General features: G+C 41.5%; 1 protein-coding gene and 1 pseudogene across 3 annotated transcripts in view; one reads left to right on the top strand and one right to left on the bottom strand.

Annotated features, from left to right (window-relative positions):
* The window catches only part of MSH3 (mutS homolog 3), a 185,169-nt gene extending 161,675 nt beyond the window's left edge, over nt 1-23,494 (bottom strand). For 2 of the 3 annotated variants that reach the window (XM_047778198.1, XM_047778201.1), the window contains exons 1-8: nt 23,288-23,494; nt 21,588-21,708; nt 12,728-12,948; nt 10,941-11,147; nt 9,122-9,238; nt 8,558-8,675; nt 5,989-6,134; nt 1,133-1,299 (exon numbers count right to left, since the gene is read on the bottom strand). In XM_047778198.1, coding sequence (XP_047634154.1) covers nt 1,133-1,299; nt 5,989-6,134; nt 8,558-8,675; nt 9,122-9,238; nt 10,941-11,147; nt 12,728-12,948; nt 21,588-21,708; nt 23,288-23,494 — 1,304 coding nt within the window. The remainder of the gene's footprint in view (nt 1-1,132; nt 1,300-5,988; nt 6,135-8,557; nt 8,676-9,121; nt 9,239-10,940; nt 11,148-12,727; nt 12,949-21,587; nt 21,709-23,287) is intronic. The other variant, XM_047778199.1, reaches the window with a different exon arrangement.
* On the top strand, nt 15,744-16,309 carry LOC125126137 (60S ribosomal protein L27a-like; annotated as a pseudogene).
* Nucleotides 23,495-23,571: the final 77 nt, after the last annotated feature.

The raw sequence follows: 23,571 nt of genomic DNA, 5'->3' as shown, positions 1-23,571 counted from the left end.
CTAATTATGTCTATACAAATCTGCCTCTTCCTGTTGGATGATCAACTCTGCCAGACACATATCACAACCACATCTTCCTCCTCCATATGCTCTGTGCCTCACAAAAAAAAAAAAAAAAGAGTCACCGGAGTTCCCGTCGTGGCGCAGTGGTTAACGAATCCAACTAGGAAACAAGAGGTTTCGAGTTCGATCCTTGGCCTCGCTCAGTGGGTTAAGGAACCGGTGTTGCAGTGAGCTGTGGTGTAGGTTGCAGGTGTGGCTCAGATCCCAAGTTGCTGTGGCTCTGGCGTAGGCTGGTGGCTACAGCTCCACTTAGACCCCTAGCCTGGGAACTTCCATATGCCACGGGAAGCAGCCCTAGAAAAGGCAAAAAAAAAAAAAAGGAGTGACCTTAGATCTAGTAAATGTACCTACTGGACTCAACCACAAATGGAAACCTGCAGCACAGTTAAAATGTTCTATAATTTTATGTTCTGAAATTATATAAACTTTCTAAGAAATGATCTCCCCAAACTGAAGCTTAATTACCAAATAATATCATAAACCCTTTAATTATCAAATGATATCATTAAATATCATAAACCCCTTTTAAAAAAAATCAACTTCTTGAGTTCCCACTGCAGTACGGTGGGTTAAGAATCTGACTGCAGTGGCTTGGGTTGCTGCAGAGGCGTGGGTTTGATCCCCAGCCTGGTACAGTGAGTTAAAAGGATCTATGGGTACAGGCTGTCACTGCAGCTAGGATTCAATACCTGGCCTGGGAATGTTCATATGCCATGGATGGAGTCTAAAGTCATAAATTACCAAATTAAAGTGACATGGGGGTTCGTGGGGGCCTAGGGGTTAGGACTTGGCACTTTCACTGCTGTGGCCCAGGTCAATCCCTGGCCTGGAAACTGAGAACTCACATCAAGGTGCTACATAATACAGGAAAAAAGGAAAAAAAAAAAAAAAGGAAGCTTACATTCAGGTGACATCACAGGTAACTGTTTTTCTTTATTGGAATTTCCACTACTACTGTTGAAACATTTTTATAAATAAAAACTATTTTAACGACTTAGATAAGCAACAGTTTGGTAATCTGATCTAAGTTCCAAAATCAACATTATTTTGCAGCAATGTGCCAACTTACCTAACAGCTGTGGCTCTGTGGATGAGCATCTCTGTTGGCTCTGACAGGTCTGATGGAAGCAGCAGCTCCACTGGCTGCAGGCACAGTATCCGAGTTTCTAGCTCTGATCGGGAGGCAGAGTCCTGGAAACTGTCGAATACAACCTCACCTGTGGCGGGCTGCACTCCCTAAAACCAAAAATATAATGGCATAGAAAATATATTGTTTGCACCATTATAACTATGAGAGAATAAACAAACATGAAGATAGTAAAGATGACACTCACAAGCATGTACTAACATTTCTCAAGTGTGTGAAAACCTACTTTCCAAAACTCTTACATAAGAAGTCAGACTCGCCAAAATCTAAACTATGCTAGATGGGATTTTAGAGAGACATCCCAGGTCCAAGCAAGTCCTGGATTTCATACACCCAATGGAGTGACTGTGACAAGTCACCAACCCCTCCTGGGCTTCAGGTTCCTCCTCTGTAAGAATACACCAGCCTAGGGAGTTTCCGTCATGGTGCATCTGAAACAAATCTGACTAGGAGCCATGAGGTTGTGGGTTCGATCCCTAGCCTTGCTTAGTGGGTTAAGGACATGATGGGGACCTCCATATGTCGCAGGTAAGGCCCTAAAAAGTCAAAAAAAAAAAAAAAAAGAATAAACCAGCCTAGTTCCCTCATAGGTTATTGTAAAAATCAGATCAGACAACACATGGACACTTCGTAAAGTATAAAGTACTATACGAACAGTCGTTGTCATTACCAAGGGTAACCGGTGATATATTTCTAAAAATCTGCCACCAGAGCAGTAAGTTACTATTTCAGTCTATAAAATCAATAAATAAAAAGTATAATTTTAACAAAAAAAATCAAATATAACAAACTCTGAATAAACCCCAGGGTAGAAAGTCTATCCAGGGAAATAATTATGATAATTAAAAGCCACCTCCACCACCCCAAGCCAATAACAGCAAAGATAACCTGGAAAAAAATCATAGTTGGGAAGAGCAGGAAAAAGTTAGTCAAGGTTGAGGGGCCATAAATAGATGGAGGCAAGATGTATGTGGTCTGATTCCAAGGCCCACATTCTTATCCACTACCGACAGTTAAGGAATGGGGCTAGTTACAGAATATGTTAGCTAACAGGAGGAAAAAATAACCAGTCCCTACATGTGCAGCCTCTTCAGAAAACAGCAAAGTTGAAAAACATCAGTATCCCAAAACTCAGCAGTTCCTCCTCTAGGTATAGACTCCTGAGAAACTCAAATATAGTTTTACTAGAAGGCATATACAAAAAGGCTGATAGCAGCATCCATTGTACAACCAAAAACTGGAAAGAACCCACACGTCCCTTAGTAAAAGAATGAATATGGAGCTTCCGTCCTGGCTCGGTGGTTAACAAACCCAACTAGTATACACAAGGACGTGGGTTTGATCCCTGGCCTTGCTCCGTGGGTTAAGGATCCAGTGTTGCTGTGAGCAGCGTGCGGTGTAGGTCGCAAACACGGCTCAGACCTGGCATTGCTGTGGCTGTGGTATAGGCCTGACAGCTGTAGCTCTGATTTGACCCCTAGCCTGGGAACCTCCATATGCCGAGGGTGCGGTCCTAAAAGGACAAAAAGACAAAAAAAAGAATAAATATGAACAGTGGGTTGCAAAGTGAAACACAATGTAGCAATGACAATAAAAGTACTACCACAGTAACACATGTAAATAAGTAAGTCTCATGTACAAAATGGAAAAGAAAAGCAAAACCCCAAAGGATACATACACCATGTTTATATTTATATACAGTTTAAGGTATAGGACGGAAACTAAAAGCAAGGAAATTATTACCTTAAAGTCTGGACTTTGGTAACCTCTGGAGGGAAGGGGCCCTTCTGTGAGCAGCATTCAATTTCCTAACCTGGGTGGTTGTCTCACATTACACTCTGAGTTTCTGTTCTACGCATTTTTTTCTTGATGATGTTATAATTTTTTAAAAAATTACTCACTTCTCAGAGTTCTCGTCGTGGCTCAGTGGTTAACAAATCTGATTAGGAATCATGAGGTTGTGGGTTTGATCCCTGGCCTTGCTCAGTGGGTTAAGGATCCAGCGTTGCTATGAGCTGTGGTGTAGGTCACAGACACGGCTCAGATCCCGTGTTACTACGGCTCTGGTGTAGGCCAGTGGCTATAGGTCCAATTAGACCCCTAGCCTGGGAACCCCCATATGCCTCAGGAGCGGCCCTAGAAAAAGGCAAAAAAAAGACAAAAAATAAATAAATAAATAAATATTTTTAAAATTTTTAAATTAAAAAAATCACTCATTTCTGGCTTAAGGTAGTTCCTTAATTCTAGCTCAAAGGCCTGCTCTAAGAGCCAGATAGTTGGACTATAAGAACAGTAGTGTACTCATGTAAGTTTATCTCCTAATCTACAAACCAAACTTTTACAAAAGCTGTTTACAAAAGTTCCAGTAATGAATTTATCGCCAAATTCCCCTTTGCTTTTTTAAATCAAAGAAACAGTCTATATTGTAATACCTGCAACACTACTACTCTGTCGTACGTGACACTGAGAAACCCAAAGCCAGCCTACATAAAGGTGTGTCTGCCCAGCCTGATGGCAGTGGCATGACAGCAGGAAAGCCACTGATTTCAGATTAACTACCAGTATCCAAATGATGGCTCCTAGGTAGTGACTGGGGCGTGTGTGACACTCATCACAGCAGAGAAAAATCCAGCAAGAACAAGGTAAAGGATGATGAGATCCATTTTAGCTACAGTGAATTTGACTGTCTGGTCCAATAAACAGTCCGAAGCCAGAGCCTGGAGGTCAGGAGAGAGGTGCAGGTCTGGTGTCATCAGATCAAAAGTGGTTGCTGAGGTAACAAAAATGTGCCAAGAAAACTGGAGTTCTCTGGTGGCTTAACAGGTAAGAATCTGGTAGCTGTTGGAGCTCCCATCATGGCTCAACAGAAACGAATCCCACTAGGAAACTTGAGGACTCAAGTTCAATCCCTCACTCAGCGGGTTAAGGATCCAGCATTGCCGTGAGCTGTGGTGTAGGTTGCAGACCCAGCTCGGATCCTGTGTTGCTGTGGCTATGGCGTAGGCTGGCAGCTGTAGATCCGATTTGAGCCCTAGCCTGGGAACCTCTATATGCTGCAGGTGCGGCCCTAAAAAGACAAAAGACAAAAAAAAAAGAATCTGGTAGTTGTCACTGCTGTGGTAAGAAGTTTGATCCCTGGCCTGGGAACTTCCGCATGTTGCAAGTGTGGCAAAAAAAAAAAAAAAAAAAAAAGAAGGAAGGAAAGAAAAGAAAAGAAAAGAAAAGAGAAAATGCCTGAGATACAAACTATCATTTCTCTTTTTTTCACATGCCAGTTTCTATGCTAACTCTGGCAGGAGGCCAGAGGGTGTTTCTACAAGCACTAAGTAGGAGCTGTATACTATATAAACTCTGCTCCTCAGACTGAGTTTCAGGCAAATAGAAAAGAGCACATTACATCTGTTAAAGCTTAAAAGCAAATAACCTTACTATTTGTAGGTGGGTTCAATTGCCAGCAGCTAGATAAAAAGTGCTTTTCAAGGATAAATCATTTAGGGCCACATCCAACAGTGATGCTAACTCCCTGAGAGAAAGGCTGACGGGTTAAGTAAATGTCAAGTGAGCACAAAGTTATGCAGCCAGAAGGAGGCAATAAAAGATATTTTGGAAATATCTGGGTTCTAAGAATTTTTGTTGATATGGTAGCTGACTGCAAAAGTTTGAAAAAACAAAGAACATTAGTTATGACTTAAGCAAGGAGTCCTGCTTTTGCGTAAGACGACAAAGGAGCCTAATAGTTCCAAAGGCTCCTAAAAAGTCTAAGATTTTGAGCAGAGTCCAGGTCAGTGTAAATGGGCAAATCTTCTCATAAACTGCCAGTAGGCATGATCAATAAAACTATGGCTTATAAACTGTACTTACCTAGAAGGCTGGTTATAAATATTCCAAATGTTTATTGAAAATGGAGTTTTGTATTGGCCAGCTATCATTCTCCCTCCACTCTCCCTTCCTCTAAAACTAGATATAATAATTCCATAACCCTCTTATTTAACTTCAAATCCCCAAAGGAAATTTGTAAAACCCTTTGTTATCCAGGCATGTGTTGAACTTCAGTTTTATTCTATCTGCACCTTGTCCACAAGCACACCTGCACTTGGTCTAAACTTCTAGAGCACGTGATCAGAAACCATTTGCATCTCTCCATGGTACAGAGTGCCAAGAAGCCGGATGAGAAAATTAGAGCTAGTATTTTAACATATAAAATTATGAGGACAATATTTTTCTAGTACAATTATTTGAGGACATAACTCAACAGATATCCTCATTATAAATCATATGTGATTACTCATATTTATAGACACCACAGTCGTGGTGCAGTGGAAACGAATCTGACTAGGAACCATGAGGTTGCAGGTTCAATCCCTGACCCTGCTCAGTGGGTTGAGGATCTGGCGTTGCCATGAGCTGTGGTGTAGGTTGCAGACGGGGCTCAGATCCCGCATTGTTGTGGCTGTGGTGTAGGCCCACAGATGTACCTGCCATTAGATCCCTAGCCTGGGAACCTCCATATGCTGCAGGTGCGACCCTAAAAAGCAAAAAAAACTAAAATTAAAAAAAAAAAAAAAGATACCATGAACAGGTAGTAGGTAGTTCCCACTATAGTGCAGTGGGTTAAGGATTTGGTGTTACCACAGCTGTGGCTCAGATTTGATGTCTGGCCCGGGGAACTTTCATATCCCTCATGTGTAGCCGAAAAAGAAAACACACACACACACATACACACACACACAAACAAGATATCACGAACATCATTTGTTCTTCATCAACAAAGTACTTACCACAATTCCAATGAAAATGTTCCCCTTTTTTCTGTCTTTAACATTTTCCTTATTTTCACAAAGACACAGAAGATAGCTGGTAGAAGTATCAGTCATTATTTCATCAACGTTTACAGCATCATCCAGCTTGACTAAAGGATTCACATGTAGGAAGTGTTAAAGAAAAGCAAAGGCTACCTCCCCATGAGCTCTTCTCCTTTAAAATAATGGTTCATGGAGTTCCCGTCGTGGTGTAGTGGTTAACAAATCCGACTAGGAACCATGAGGTTGCGGGTTCGGTCCCTACCCTTGCTCAGTGGGTTAACGATCCGGTGTTGCCGTGAGCTGTGGTGTAGGTTGCAGACGCGGATCAGATCCCACGTTGCTGTGGCTCTGGCGTAGACCGGTGACTACAGCTCCGATTCAACCCCTAGCCTGGGAACCTCCATATGCCGCGGGAGCGGCCCAAGAAATAGCAAAAAGACAAAAAAAAAAAAGTTTCAAGATGAAAAAAAAAAAATCCCGGTTGGGGAAAAAAAAAAAATAATGGTTCATTTGCCTGGGCATTTTTGCTTGGTGCAAAAATCTTGCATACAGCATTCATTCTTCTGATTTACTCGGATCATAGTCACATGATCCGAGAAGAGAAGAAGACTCATGATAACAGACAACTCTTATCCTCTTACTTCCAAAGGGCCTGGGAGATACCTCAGATCCTGTGGAAGCCCAAATATTAACTCTCTTCTTTACTTGTATGATCTTGACACTTGAATCCTTCACAATCCCATAACGTTAAATTCCACAAGTCAAAGCAGGAACACACTAAAATAGTGTAAATTACCTTCTTTCCTTAAAGTGCCTAACAGCTTCCAGAAATAACAAGAGAATTTTCAAAAGACATGTGACAAAGAAAACCAAAAAAAGAAAACAGAAACATACATATGTGTGTGTGGTGGGTGGGTGGGTGGGTGTGTGTGTGTGTGTAGTGAGACCATTTAATAAATTCGCAGGGATGACGGCTGATTTTGGAGAAAGTCTGGGAACGTCTGATCGGGGTGTCTGCAGATATGAACTATAGCAGCAACAAAAGAGAAACAGGCTTTGAAATAGAGACTAAAGTTCAGGCAAAGGAAATGATAAAATTACCAGGTTTTTACAGCCTGATCAGCTTAGAATAACATAAAGCTATTAATGGTGTGGGGTCCATTCTGAATGATAACCGTTTCTTATTCGGGGAATTAATGAAACAAAATAGTCTTCAGAATTTGGGTAGAAGCTAAGCAAAACTCTTAAGCAGATTTGCAATAGACCGTAAGACACAGTAGCAATGAGACCTTATCCCTACATTCTTTAATTCTAAAACACGTGACCCCAGGAGTTCCTCAGGGTAAATGAATCCAACTAGGAACCATGAGATTGTAGGTTCGATCCCTGGCCTCACTTGGTGGGTTAAGGAACTGGCATTGCCGTGAGCTGTGGTGTAGGTCGAAGATGCAGCTCAGATCTGGCGTTGCTGTGGCTGTGGCATAGGCTGGCCGCTGTAGCTCAGATGAGACCCCTAGCCCGGGAACCTCCATATGCTGTGGTACAGTCCTAAAAAGACAAAAATAAAAATAAAAAATAAAAAGACGTGACCCCATAGTAAACATTTCAAAATGCTTTCTTATTTCATTTTATACAAAATTAGTTGGGTTATTCTTTTAATTGACAGAATTTTATCACTTTGCTACTGTAATCATTTTACTTCAAAAAACTCACTGAATTTATGAATGACCATAAATTGGGGGGCAATCATTGTACATGCGAAGGATTCTTACAAAGTAAGAAAGCTTATGATCCATTTTCAAAAGTAATACAGTTTTTCTGAAGCTAACAATAAAGATGGCATACTATTATATTTTATAAGAAGTTAACTGTACATCGACTCTGTAGTGTTCTTTTCACATTTCGAAGTTAAAAAGCTATTGTTCAGTCTTGTCTTACTAAGATATAGAGGAGCCTATAAGCTCTAAGTCCCTCACCACTGACCACACAGACCGAGGGAAGATGCAATTTGACATCAGTTGCTAACCTGCTATCACCTTTTATCTAACTCTTTTTTTCTTGCTCTTAAAGTATGATAAATTTCTTTTACTAAGGCATTTGAAAAATGCTGCCCTCTAGCCATTACCAACCCTTTCTCTCTTTAGTAGCGTACTAATCAAAGGCCAAGTAACCATACTGCTTATCTCATCAAAAAGATACCCAAAGACAGGATTAAAAAAACATTACTTAAAACAAAGTCCTTGTAATATTTAAGGAAAAAGTTCTGGAGTTCCCATTGTGGCTCAGCAGTAATGAACCCAAGCAGTATCCATGAGATGTGGGTTCAACCCTGGCCTCGCTCAGTGGGTTAAGGATGGGGCATTCCCACGAGCTGCAGTGAAGGTGGAAGACCAGGCTCTGATTTTGAGTTGCCATGGTTGTGGCTGTGGCTGGCAACTGAAGCTCCAATTCAACCCTAGCCTGGGAACTTCAATACGCTGTGGGTGCAGCCCTAAGAAAAAAAAAAAAAGACCAAAAAAAAAAATTTCCTATTCAAAAAGGATATCTTCTCCAATAAGTGTAGATTTTGTATAAAGAGCAGTCAATTTCCGGGAAAAGACTGAACTTTTGTTGTCCCCAATGGCTTTTAATGCAGCTGTTTCAGTTTGTTTCACAACTCCCACCTTCAACAAAAGTAAGAAATATTGCATATCAAATCTGATGGAAAATTTGTTAAGAAAACATTTTAAAAGGTTAATTCTAAAACATATATAATAAACAAATACTATAATAAATACTATTTGTGTAGAGTTTAAGTAGTAAGTACCACATATAACCTTACTATTTACACAAATAACCTATCTGTGTATAAACTGATTCACAATGCAAGAAGTCTGGGTAAATCACTAAGAAACACTCTATCAAAGAGTTAAAAAAAAGTTTGACCTTAAACATCTAATATGTGAAAAATAATATGTCATGAAGATATAATGTTAATAATCGTTATGAACTTTAATTTCTCTAAAATGCCAAATTTCAAAACTAATCACAGCCCCACCACCTTAGAAATGGTTCCCTCTTGGGAAGAGACTCCAATCCCTTTTTTCCACAAGTTGACGCCAAAGCTGACCTTATATCCCTTGGCCACTAGGCGGCGCACATGAACAAACAGTCGGTGTGTCGGTATGCTTGCAGTCATAAAGTTGTGATCTAAATGGCAATAGATATTGAGCTCCCGGGCTGCAATCTAAAAAATTGAGAAAGAAAATATCAATAAAGGTGTATTCCAAGGTTCCCTATGTGGTGGTGTTTCATTTTGTTAAAAATCCATCAAGGTATAAATTTAGGATTTGTGCACTTCTCTGTGTGGCACATCAATATTCCCTGTGTAAAAGCCTATGATTTAATCTTTTTTAACACTGTCCATGGACAAACCTCAAGGCCAACATCTTTATCTATAAATAACTCAGAAAAATATGACAGGCCTGCTTTTATGTCCTTAGATCTATCAAACCCTTAAAGTGCTGAGCTTTCCCCGCACAATACAGGCCGTATGAGACCGTAATGGAAGAAGAATTTGCTGTTTGGCATTTGTAAAGGACTGAAAATTAGGAGATATTACAGAGTATACATAAATCATGAACCTGACAGAGGGCACCTTTGAGGGATTGAGACCAGACTTGCTCCAATGTTGTCTGGTTAGCTAATTAATGACACCCGAGTGACAGAAATGCAGAATCAGGCAGCACCACCTGGCACCCTGCTTTTTTCTAAAAAGCACCATGGCTCAGATATTACCCACTAAGCCATGGAACTGGAATCAACCCCAAAACACCAACATCTGAGCTGTATTAGTTCATCACAGCAAGGCAAGAAAACATCAGTTTTTACTGCAGTCAAGGCAGGCTTTAGCACTCAACCTAGAGCAGGGCAGAGAACAGGGTCTCCTTTCACCCCCTCACCTATAGGAGGCCAACCATGCCATTCCTGTCCTCAGGAAACATGCAGATGCTGTTTCAAAGTCTAATTTCATGACACGGAAGATAGCATAATGGCAGGTGAACTAGAAAACACGACTTCCCTGCCATAGGGTTCAGGAAACTGGAAGAAAGTTGGCCAGGTCTTCATTTCCCAGTCATGAGATGGCAGATGTGCCACCTCATCACCCTTTAATGATGAGTATGACCCAACCCGGCCTAAAACCAAGGGATCATCATTATTCCAATAGAGCATCATCAGCAACGCCTGCCCTAAGCTTGCCCTTAAATGCTCAGATTCACTGTTAACCTTAACTTAGGCTGACACCAAATACCCTAGATTAAATACAAACCCATCTTAGACTAAGATAGCAAGACAACTGATATACAGAGACCTGTAAGACTTCAAACACCTGATAGTGGCTGGCAGAGTTAACGTGCTTTTTCCACTGAGATTTCACTATGTTCTTGGCTATGAAAATTCAAAAATTAAGGGTAAACAGGAACTTATGCATATCTCAAAATTTTTATCTTGCTTGAGTCCTCTAAGAATACCCACATAATCACGGTTCATTCACTAAAGGATTCATCCAATAACCTTTCCATGGATGAAAGTACCGGGGCAGCACCATGGAGCATAAGCATTAACATTTCAATAGAGACCCTCCATCTCCTAACCCATCAAGTTTGCTTCTGTTTATATTTAGCTTTTACTTTAAAGGAAATTATTATTTTTGGCCCTGCCTGTGGCATATGGAAGTTCCTGGGCCAGGGATCTAACCCACGCCGCAGCAGTGACCCAAGTCACTGAAGTGACAATGCCGGATTCTTAATGCTCTGTGACACAAGGGAACACCTAAATGAAAGTATTTTTAAAGGTACTGATCATATCAGCTTTTTCATAAGGTCAGAAAATAAAATATTTAAGGCTGAACAAGAAAACATGAAACAGTGTCTGAGAAAACAACTTACCTCTGCATCTTCCCCAAAGAATCTATATTTATAGCCACATTCCACACACAAAATTGCATCTTTCTGCTGCTGTTTCATTTCTAAGTATTGTAACTCTAAGGGGGTATAGACGCTTTTGGTCCGTTTGTTAGATGGTTTAGAATCAGAAGTTTTCTGGGAGTTTTCAGAACTCCTCTGTGATGATCCACAATGACCGAGTGCCTTGTCCTAGCAACAAAAAGACTTTTATAGTTTCAAAAGTAATAATCATAATAACAGTTCTTAAGAGAAATAGAGGAAATTTGGGGAAAAAATTTGCAACAAAGCTAATAGTTAGTGAATCCAAGTGAAAGTTTTTACAAGGGTATATAGTATATCCAGTATGTTCTTATAGGGCTTGGAATTTTTTCAAAGTGAACAACTTTTAAAAAAAGAGCCAATGGGAGTTCCCATCATGGCTCAGTGGTTAATGAACCTGACTAGTATCCATGAAGACATGGGCTCCATTCCTGGCTTTGTTCAGTGGATTAGCTGTGAGTGTAGGTAGCAAATGCAGCTCGGATCCCACGTTGCTGTGGCTGTGGCACAGGCCAGCAGCTCTGTTCCCCTAGCCTGGGAACTTCCATATTCTGCGGATGTGGCACTTAAAAAAAAAAAAAAAAAAAAGCCAAACTATTGTATATTTAAGCAATTTTGACAACCTAAATTATAAAAGTTTCACATACTTCTTTTTAAATTGGATTTCATTACACCAATTATAATTAACAAGTTTCTTTTCATCATTTATTCCCAGACATACAAGGCACAAAAAGTCAGCAGGCTTGACTCTGTCTCTCTCTCAGCAGGAAGGCAAAACCATTTTCAACAAGCATGCCAGCAGCTAAAGCTGCACTTCATGTTTAAATTTCCAAGCACAGCCTAAAAGACAGGATATTCCATAATCTTTACTCAAGAAAAGAACCAAAATTTGTTTGGTAAAGAGATGTAAGAAAGAGCTTTGGATTGTCCCCACTGTGGTAGAGTGGAAAATGAGTCCGACTAGTAACCATGAAGTTGCGAGTTCGATCCCTGGCCTTGATCAGCAGGTTAAGGATCTGGCATTGCTGTTGAGCTGTGGTGTAGGTCACAGACACGGCTCGGATCTGGCGTTGCTGTGGCTGTGGTGTACGCCGGCAGCTGAAGCTCTGATTCGACCCCTAGCCTGAGAACTTCCATATGCTGCAGGAGTGGCCCTAAAAAGCAAAGAAAAAAAAAGGTAAAATAAAGCTGGGTTGAGAACCACTCTTCTGAACTGTAGATTGCAATGATGGATGAAGAGTTAAATCCCCTGATTTCACAAGAGTGAAAAACACTAATAATCACAAAACAGTGGAAAACGTAAGAAACCCATATACCTTGGGTTTACCTTTGAATTTACATCCATCTGAAAACTTCAAAACATCTCTATAAGTTACCCACCATGATTTTCCAGAATAATCACGGAAACTAAGGACTATAAGAAACTGTACTTATATTAATTATCAATAAAGAATCCCCCCAAGTCAGTGGTGCCTAATCCAGGCTGTTCATTAGAATCAGCTGGGAGAATTTTTGTCTTGGGTTTTTTAATATAACAATCCATCCTCCTTCATACACAGTCAATCAAAATCTCCAGGAGTTAAAAAAAAAAAAAAGCCTACCCCAGCTAATTTGGATGATGAGCCAGGGTCCGGGAACCACTGCCCTGAGTGAACTCATAGAACCTAGGGGCACAGCAGAACCGACAGTTCTGGGTAACCGAGTATTTGCCTATACAAACAGTGACACACCTTCTGACTAGTTTGAGATTTGGAATCTTCAGAAGAAACTGCATTCTTGGCACGGAGAAGATCGATATCATCAAAATCAGTACATTTCGGCAGAACCGCAAACCGCTCCCGAAGAGGCTCTGTTCGGACTCTGTTTTGAAGAGGGGCAGAATCGCAGCAGAATTCTTTCAGTTTTTCCAGAGACTTTAAAACTGTCCTGGTCCTCCGATGTTTCTTTGGTTCTTAGCAAATCAGAAGAAAACACAACAATACATTCTGTCTCATTATGTCGATTCATAAACAGCATGGGATTTTTAAAAAGGGAGCTTCTCAGAGTGTCTTGGTGGCTCAGTGGGTTAAGGATCCAGCGTTGTCACTGCTGTGGCTCGAGCCACTGCTGCGGTGTGGGTTTGATCCCTGACCCAGGAACTTGCACATGCATGACTTGGGCGAGGCCAAAAATAGGGTGGGGAGGGCTTCTCACTAAAGCAATGCATCTAACTAAAATGTGATAAGGAAATAAACTCTGGGTTCAGAGTGAAGATGGCATACGGAAATATACATCTAATTTCACTTGGTCCTGGAACTCCATTAAGAATTATAATAGGACAGAGAGAAGAGGCGCAGTGACAATTTCAAATGAAATATCTGAAGCTAGAAGGAAAATGGATGAGCAATAACCAACTGAGCATATCTGAAAACTAAATCCAAAGTCAGTAGTAAAGAAAACCAAGAACCGGAGTTCCCGTCGTGGCTCAGTGGTTAACGAATCTGACTAGGAACCATGAGGTTGCCGTTTGATCCCTGACCTTGCTCAGTGGGTTGAGGATCCGGCGTTGCCGTGAGCTGTGGTGTAGGTTGCAGACGCGGCTTGGATCCTGCGTTGCTGTGGTTCTGGCACAGGCCTGCAGCTACGGCTCCTATTGGAGCCCTAGCCTGGGAACCTCCAAATGCCACGGGAGCAGACCAAGAAATGGTAAAAGGACAAAAAAAAAAAAAGAAAAGAAAAAAGAAAAGAAAACCAAGAACCTATTGACAACACAAAAGGCTATTAAATGGCTCACGAATCAGGGCACCAGTAGCTCTAGAAATGGAAAAAAGGGAGGCTCTAAGATAGTGGATTGGTTCAAAAACAATTTAGTCCTTATATTCCCACCCCACTCCAAACTCAAGGGTTTCCTCCTTCTTCCACCTCAGAAGAAGACTGGGGATTTCTCTAGAAAAGGCAAAAGAAGCACAGGTGAGATGCAGCACTGTGCCTGAGGCAGAAGAATATTGGGAAAATAGGCTTTCTGGAGGTTGAGAAACGAGCCTCTTCTCACCAGTTCTCAGAACACAGGCAGCCAGAGCTCTCTCTCCAGGCAGGAGCTATGAAAACTCTGGACTGGAGAAACTGACCAGCTCCATGGGAAAGACGTAAAGATACTGACCTCAACTTCATGGTTCCTAGTTGATTTTGTTTTGTTTTTGTCTGATTTCCAGGAATTCACCAAGGAGACCAGATCACCAGCCCCAGAACACCTGCTTTCCTGCCTCCACAGCTTTGCCCAAGCGAGTCTTTATCCCCAGAATGCCCTTGCCCCCAATTTCTGCATGTCGAGTCGTATTCATTTCATCAAGAACCATCTCAAGACTACTTTTTGCTTCAACTGCTAATTCTTCCAGTTTTAAATCATCTTTTCGAGTTCTCATTGTGGCTTAATGGTAACAAACCCCATGAGAATCCCTGAGGACTCAGGTTTGATGCATGGCCCTGCTCAGTGGGTTAAGGATCTAGTGTTGCTGTGAGCTGTAGTATAGGTTGGAGATGCAGCTAGGATCCCGTGTGGCTGTGGCGTAGGTCAGTGGCTACAGCTCCAATTCGATCCCTAGCCTGGGAAATTCCATATGCCACACATGAGGCCCTAAAAAGACAAAACAAAACAAAAAGACAAAAAAAAATAATCTTTTCTTTCTCTATATTCCTATAACAAGGTCACATCTCTCTATAGCACTTACCACTCTGTCAATCAGCAGTTATTAATAAGCAAACAATGCATTAAAAAAGGGAAACTATCACATATACACCAGAATACATTATTTTTCCCCTTGGAGCAATTCTACTGGGTAGTTACTATTGAATATAAAGAAACCAGGACTGCATTTATCATCTTTTATCCTTCCTATATCCACAAAAACACTCTGTGAGCAACAGCTATGTTTTATTCATTTCTAAAAGTTTAAATCTTTTTATATTTATATTTAAACCTCTTTTTAGATGTATACTTTATCCAGTCTCCCATAAATCTTGTAGCTAGAAAAGTGTATATATGAAATCTCTTTTCATGTATATATATATATTCACCTTATTTACTATAACTTTCACTTTTCAGGATAACTACTTGAATCACTCTTTAAAAGTGTACTATAAATTTTTATATTATATAAAGATTCCCCTCCCATCAATACAAAAAAAAAGTTTCCCGGGATGAGGGTGGGCTATAAGTCTTAGAATTACACTCATACAAAAAAATAATAATATCTAAAACTGAAGTGTTTAAAAACTGAGGTGAGGGAGCCAAGGACTCTTTCAGCTAGTGAATACTTCCCTCTTTTCTTCTCGTGAGTTATTTAAGTAAACAATAAAGTTCATATTTCAAAATATTCCATGTCTACAGCCTTATTTCCACAAACTTCAGGGTTTGCTTGGCTGGATCTGCAGCCAGGATTTAGTGTGATGTGGTGAGACCCTCAATGGCTAATAATCTCAAGTCCTTCTTCTCACCATGCTTCCCACTCCACCACCCTCCTCTCAGCACTGCCAAGGAAGATTCTGCCATGAAGCCACCATGGGACTTGGTGTGGCACAGTGGGTTAAGGATCCAGTGTTCTCTTTCCTTCTTTTTTTTTTTTAATTAGTTAATGGTTTCTTTTTTTTTCTTTTTTCTTTTCTTTTTTATTACTCAAATGAATTTATCACATCTGTAGTTGTATAATGATCATAACAATCTAATTTCACAGGAAGGATCCAGTGTTCTCTTTCATCACGGCCACCGACATGCCATCCAGACTAAGGAAGACCCGGAAACTTCAGGGCCACATGAGCCACGGCCGCATCAGCAAACAGCAGAAGCACCCAGGAGGCCGGGGGCAATGAGGGTGGCCTGCATCAGCACAGGATCAACTTTGACAAATATCACCCAAGATTCTTTGGGAAAGTTGGAATGAGGCAATACCACTTAAAGAGGAACCAGAGCATCTGCCCAAGGTGTCAACCTTGATAAACTGTGGACCTTGGTCAGCGAGCAGACACGGGTAAATGCTGCGAAAAACAAGACTGGAGATTCTCCTATCATTGATGTGGTGTGATCGGGTTACTACAAAGTTCTGGGGAAGGGAAAGCTCCCAAAGCAGCCCATCATCGTGAAAGCCAAATTTTTCAGCAGAGGAGCTGAAGAGAAGATTAAGGGTGTGGGTGGGGCCTGTGTCCTGGTAGCTTGAAACCACGTGGCAGGAAATTCATTCAATGTTGACATGTGCTTTTCAAAAAAAAAAGGATCCAGTGTTGCTACAGCTGTGGCACAGATTGCAACTGTAGCATGTGTTCAACCCCTGGCCTGAGAACTTCCATATGCCATGGATGTGGTAAAAAAAAATGAGAATAAATAAAATAAAACATATCAAACCATTATAATTCCTGAACTATAAAACACATTAAGAGAAAGAACTGGTACACAAGAAATTATCCAGAGTTACAGGGGGTTTTGGTTTATTTGTTTTTGTCTAATTTCCATATGCACCCGTGGCATATGCAAGTTCCCCAAAGTTAGTTTTTTCTTAATGCTCCTAGGATCATCTATCTTGAGTCTTCTAAAAAAAACCAGGGGGAACCATGAATATGTTATTGGTGGGAAGAATGACGCTTACCTAGGGAAGCCAAAATCTTTCATTGCCTTCCTCACAGATACCCAAGAGAAATTTTAACACCTCATAAGGCCCTCAAGGTAAAAAATTACATTGGAAGCCTTCTGAAGTGAAAAGCCTCCAAGAGCTAGGAAACCCTCAGGCCTTAGAGACACAGACAGAGGTCCAGTCCTTCCACTGGGCCTTAAGGAAGACTGTAACCACTGCGGAAAAACCTAGCTCTTGGAAAATTGAGTACTATGAAAATTAAAGGAGAAAGCTCACTAAAATGGAGGTGGGAGGGCAGAAGGGAGCGCTCTCCTGCTCGTACCACCCAAAGTCAACACAGACACCAAAGGAAGAGACATACCAAGCACCTCCTGCAGCGAGTGACATTGCTTTCCCACACCAGCAGGAGACAGGAAGATGTTCTCCTTGCCTGGCAACAGTGCAACCAAGAGAGACTGTCACAACTCAGTCAAAGAAACTTGGGAAGTCCCAGTTTCCTCCAACAGACTTTCTGTCCACAGACTTTTATAAAAGCCCCACCCAACACTCTCTTCTCTTCTATAAAATTTCCTCTCCTTGGCCCTGCCCAACTTGTGTGTGGTTTGCCACAGCTGCATGTCATGAAGGGCAGTTCTTGGCTACTCCCAAATGAATTCATTTTGCTGGTAAAATAACTGGCTGGTCTATTATTTTTGGTTAACAGTATCCAAATAAGCCTTAGCAACCCCCATATTATACTTAATATAGTCCTATACTTTTTTTTAGGCTGCACTCTCAGCATATGGAGGTTCCCAGGCTAGGGGTCCAATCGGAGCTATAGCTGCCAGCCTATTCCACAGCCACAGCACTGTGGGATCCGAGCCGCATTTGCGACCTACACCATAGCTCACGGCAACGCTGGATCCCTAACCCACTGAGCGAGGCCAGGGATGGAACCCGAATCCTCATGGATACAAGTCAGATTTGTTCCACTGCACCACGACAGGAACTCCCTATTCCCATACTTAAAACCTTATATTATTTCCATTTCTGAAGATGCAATGAAATGAATTATCAAATTGCCACAACATGAGATTAAGACTTGGTAGCATTATCACTAATGACTCTGAGCCCTTAAGAGGATATAACCTAGAAACAAGGCCACCAGATGCTGTCCCAACATGTTAAACAGATGGAAAACCCCTTGTTAAAAATCTTTCAACAAAATTAACTTTGCTGTTTAAGATTTAATATTTTGTGTATCATAAAATGCAAATACAGAATAGTTTTTTCCTCTCCTCTCTTTTCAGGCATTCCCCTCTAGGCCTAAGTTATAAGGGATCAAGGAGGTAGGAGAATTACATTTTAAATAAAGAATTTTATTTATTTTTATTTTTATTTTTTTGCCATGCCTATGGCATGTGAAGTTTCCAGGCCAGAGACTGAGCCTGCACCACAGCAGTCACCCAAAGCACTGCAGGGACAATGCTGGATCCTTAACCCGCTACTCCATAAGAGAACTCCTAAATAAAGAATTTTAATCTGGAAGGATGCATGGAGTAGATACTGAAGTGTCACCATAAACAGATTTAATTTTTTTTTTCTTTTGGTCTTTTTGTCTTCTTAGGGCAAAACTCGCAGCAAATGGAGGTTCCCAGGCTAGGAGTCTAATCAGAGCTGTAACTGCTGGCCTGTGCCACAAAAGCCACAGCAATGCAGGATCTGAGCTGCATCTGCAACCTACACCACAGCTCATGGTAACACCGGATCCTTAACCCATTGAGCAAGGCAAGTGATCGAACCCGTAACCTCAGGATTCCTAGTCGGATTCGTTTCTGTTGCGCCACAACAGGAACTCCCAATTTTTAAAAATCTGTTTAGTAACCTGTTTTACAGATAAAATAATCTATCATGTTAAAGAAAAAAAAAAAAGAAACACCTTTGGCTATTAAAAACATATTTTAAGTTGGTTGCACTAAACACAATGTTCAAGCAAAACTAGTCTACATTAAAGTCAGGATAGTGGTTATCCTCATTGTGGGGAGGAGAGGTTGTCAGTCAAGAGAGCACAGGAGATTTCTGGGGGTCTTAGCAATATAGCTTCTTGATCTAAGCGATGGTTACATAGGTGACTCAATGTGTGAAAATTTATCAGGCTTATGATTCTCTATACAAGTTAAACATCTACAAAGAACTGAAAACAACAAATCAGTGTTCACAGATCCCAGGTTCTCAAAAGTTGTTTGGTGAGTTCCCGCTGTGGTACAGTGGGGTAGGAATCCAACTGCAGTGGCTTGGGTGGCTGTGGAGGCATGGGTTCAATAACTTCCACATGCCACAGGTGCAGCCATTAAAAAAAAAATATATATATATATATATAATATAGACAATGAATATTTGAGGAAAAAAAGGAACTCAGGCGGATCCACATGATGGGATATTACTCAACAATAAAAAGGAATGACATAGAGTACTAAAAATCAGACAGAAAGTAAAATGGTTATTGCCAAGGACTGGGAGAGGGAAAATGGAGAGCTATATTTAATGGCTATAGAGTTTCAATTTTGCAAGATGAAAAAAAGAGTTCTAGAAACGGATGGGGGTGATGGTTGTACAACATTATGAATGTAATTAATACCACTGAAATATATACTTAAAAATGGTTACAATGGTAGAATTTACATATATATATATATATATATATATATTACCATAATAAAAAAAAATAAATCGAAAAAAAATTTAAGGAGTTCCCTTTGTGGCATAGCAAAACAAATCTGACTAGTATCCATGAAGCTGCAGGTTCAATCCCTGGCCTTGTTCAGTGGGTCAGGGATTGGGCGTTGCCATGAGCTGTGGTGTAGGTCACAGACATGATTTGGGTACCACGTTGCTGTGGCTGTGGCACAGGCCAGCAGCTGCAGCTCCAATTGGACCCCTAGCCTGGGAACTTTCACATACCATGGGTGGGGCCCTAAAAAGCCAAAGGAAAAAATCTTTTTTTAAAGAGAGGAGGTACTGCTACATGCTACAACATGGATGAACCTTAGAAACATTATGCTAAGAAACCAGACAAAAAGGCCACATATTGTATGATTCTATTTATGTGAAAGGTTCAGAATAGGCAAATCTCCAGACAGAAAATAGATTCACGTTTGCTTAGGTCTGGGCAGGGTCGGGGGTATATTGGGGGAAAATAGGAAGTGAGTGCTAATAGGTACTGAGGTCCTTTCCGGATGATGAAAATGTTCTAAAACTGACTTTAATTAGGGTTGCGCACTTCAGTGAATATATGAAAAGTCATTGAATTGCACATGCTAAATGGGTAAATTATATCACATGTGGTTATACCTCAATGATTCTGTTACTTAAAAAAAAAAAAATTGAGGTAGAGCAATCATCCAGTTTTGACTGGTGAATGCCCCTCTTTCTCCTTTCTGAGTGTGGATTTTTAACAAGTAGCAAAGGTTTTATTTCAAAACACTTCAAGTCTGTCACCCCGTTTCCACCTCGGCTCTCCTGGGTGCCTGGGTAAGTTAGTGGGTAATGTGGTAACCCTCCATTCTCACCTACTGCCTCCCTTTTCTATAAAAGGTAGATAACAAGGGTTGTTGGGAAGAATAAAGAACTACAAAAAGCCTCTACAACAATGGCAGGTAAACAATGGGTGCTTATTAACGGCTTGGAGAATTTGCTGAAAAACTGAATAGATCAGGTAAAGAAACAGGTACTGCAGATACTCGATACAGAGTAATGAAGCAAAAAAACGTAGAAAATGCCAACATTAGCACACGGCAGATGTGTCAAGTCATGCATCTTATCACAGTCCTTTCAGGTAGGACCGGGGAAAGGGTATCATCAGATTTATCCTTCCCTGAAGCCACGTGTCTCCATTCCCATAGTTATTTCATACTAAGGCTTTCATGCTGACCCTAAATCCAAATTTTGCCTTTTGAGGAAGGACAGATATCTTACATCCCTGATCCACTGAATCATTTTCTTTGGTATCATTTTCTTTACCTAATTCTCTGGGGATAATGAAGAAAGGAGCATTTTCTTTCTCCCTTACCACAGATTGTCTAAGGCCGAAAACAAGAGGAAAATCTGCTCAACCATCTGTATCCAACACCTCCTCTAGACAAGAGCTCAGAAATGGCGGTTTTATCCAAAACCTTTTAGCATACAGAAAAAGCAGCTACATGATTTAAAAAAGGACAGGATATGTCCTGACATTGAAAATTGTTCAGGAGTTCCCATCGTGGCTCAGTGGAAACGAAATCTGACTAGCATCCATGAGGACTCGGGTTTGATCCCTGGCCTCGCTCAGGGGGTTAAGGATCCCGTGTTGCTGTGAGCTGTGGTGTAGGTCACAGATGCGGCTCAGATCTGACCTTGCTATGGCTATGGTGTAGGCCAGCGGCTGCAGCTCCAATTCAACCCCTAGCCTGGGAACCTCCATTTGCCACGGACACAGCCCTAAAAAGACACAAAAAGTAAAAATTTTTCAAAATGGTCTAAGTGGGAAAAAATAATTGCAAAGTAATATATACAGTATAATACAATTTATAAAATGTTAACTAATTTGTGGGTCTATATGTAGACATACAGATGTGAATAAACAGAAAAACCTGGAGGAATGTACAGCACTCCCCAAAATTTCAGTAGGCTTTACTAAAAGGGAGGGATTGTGAATGTCTACCTTCCACATTTCTGTACTGTTTGTAGTTTTTATAACAAGAATGTTTTATTTTCATAATCAAAACAGAAATTAGCTTGAGGGAAAACTGGGAGAACTACAGCCCAACTGCAGAAATCCAGCTCTTACCTCCACTCCCCAACCCCCTACCTTCACCACCACTTATGAAGGGGCCACTCGACACAAGCACAGCGGAGACCTTTCTCCACAAAGCAAAACATGGTTCAATTCTCCAATACCTTCCTCTGCCCTCGGAAGAATGCAAGCGTATCAGAGCCATGCTGGTGAATGAAGAGAAACTGCCGCAGAGCTCACCAGGGTTCTCGGACGTCACTGAATCACTTCTTCCTTCTTTTTCTTGGACTTTGTTTGCCTTCTTTTTAACAGGCTCATCATTCTCGAGGGGTCTCTTTTTACTTCTGTCAATGTCTGCAGCCTATGTTAGAAAAAGACCTGTTATCTCTAATCTCAAAACTTGGATGTATGCAAAATAACTTAAACCTTACTTCTCAATGACAGCAAGGTCCTTGCCATCCACTGTCACACAATCATCTACTTAGAGCTAGGAGCGAATTGTTTTTACCATCATCAAAGAGAGGGTGGAGAATGGCAGGTCAGGAACTGGGGCACCTCAAGCCCTGCTAGAATTAGAATCAAAGCTGCTACTTGAGTTTTCTTCATTCCATCAGCCTTCCCCATCTCAGATTATGAATCACCCTACTTACATATATTAGGTAAAATACCTTTAAGAAGAAAACTAAAATTTAGAAAAAAATGAATCTAGATAATGAAAGAACAGTATGATTTTGGAATGTGGATAATTTCACAGTTTTATGTTCAGACTTGGCTGACATTCACCACTGAGGATGCCACAAGATTATGGACTATATGCTGGTAGAAATCCTGCCAAAGACTTAAGTCCCTCACCAAACAACCTCTAGATGGGAGGCATAAAATAAATTCTTGGTGAATTCATGAAAATGTAGACTATGGTCAAAAAAACAAGGACAGGAGAGGGGCAATCACTCTCCTGAAGAAAAATAAAGGGAACAAGACTTTGAAGCAGCCAAACCATCACGGTCTTAAAACTGGGAGGGTGCCTAAAAGCCAATCTGCAATCCCCTTCAACATTCAGTTTAAGAAATGCTGTACCAGGGAGCCCCAGGGAGGGTTCACCCTTAGGCCTTCCCCCTGTGGCAGTGTCCCTGGTTTAACAAGAAAAAAAAAAAATCGTTGCTGTGGCTGTGGTGTAGGCCGGTGGCTACAGCTCCAATTAGACCCCTAGCCTGAGAACCTCCATATGCTGAGGGAGCGGCCCTAGAAATGGCAAAAAGACAAAAAAAAAAAAAAAAAAAAAAAAAACCAGAAACCTACTTATTTTACTCAGTGGAAGGGTGGCGAGCAACAGGAAGAATCCAACGACTAACCATCACACCTGCGTCATATTAAGAAACTTTATCCACCCAAACTGTTTTATCAGACTTTATCATCTGAACTACGAGGAGTGCAGTCACCGGGGAAATGCACAATATGACTTTTACTGGTAATCGCTTGAAACATTGAGCAAACCTGTTGCAGCCTTAAAAACTAAAGATTTAAGGGCAGTTTTCTTCTAGTCACCTAACCACATACAAATGTGATAAAGTTCCTGTTCAACCCTCGACCTAGAAAAGGGGGAGGGGGGATGGAAATTAAAAGACATAGTCTTCTGCCCCTACTCTCATCAGAATGGGAGTCAGGAAACCTGAGTTTCTGTCTCGTGTAATCTTAGCCTCAAGTCTATTGCCCCAAGCGTAACATCACCCTAAAATCTTTGAACTGCGCCTAGGATGAAGGAAGACCCGCCTTTTCCCTCCTCCTCTTTCCCGAGCCCCGCCCCTTCTCATCTGGCCCAGTCATCTCGCCAAGTCTCGCGCACGGTCCCCGCCTCCTCCCGCTCCACCTACAAGCACCCCCATTTGGTCCCCCAGCCCCTCGCTTCCCTCCGGCCCCGCCCCACCCCGGACCGAACCCACCACGTGTGACGGCAACTGAGGCGGAAGAGTGGACGCTAGGGGTGCTGCGGAGTCAGAGTCAGGGGTCACCGTCTCGGCTGCACCCGTAGGGGAGGAGGTGGATTTCAGGCTTCCCGTAGACTGGAAGAATCTGCTCAAAACTGCTTGTCTTGCAGGGGCTGAGCTGGCAGCTGCAGCGCCGCCAGAGGTCGGCTTCCGGCGCGACATCGTAGGTCAGGGAGTGTCAGCCGGGGGCAGGCCCGGGCCGAGCTAGGAGCGCGAGCCCGCGGCCCCAGTTCCCGGGT

Source organism: Phacochoerus africanus, chromosome 4 (genome assembly GCF_016906955.1).
Source record: "Phacochoerus africanus isolate WHEZ1 chromosome 4, ROS_Pafr_v1, whole genome shotgun sequence".
NCBI classification, from domain to species: domain Eukaryota; kingdom Metazoa; phylum Chordata; class Mammalia; order Artiodactyla; family Suidae; genus Phacochoerus; species Phacochoerus africanus.
This window is presented reverse-complemented; position numbering and strand designations above follow the sequence as displayed.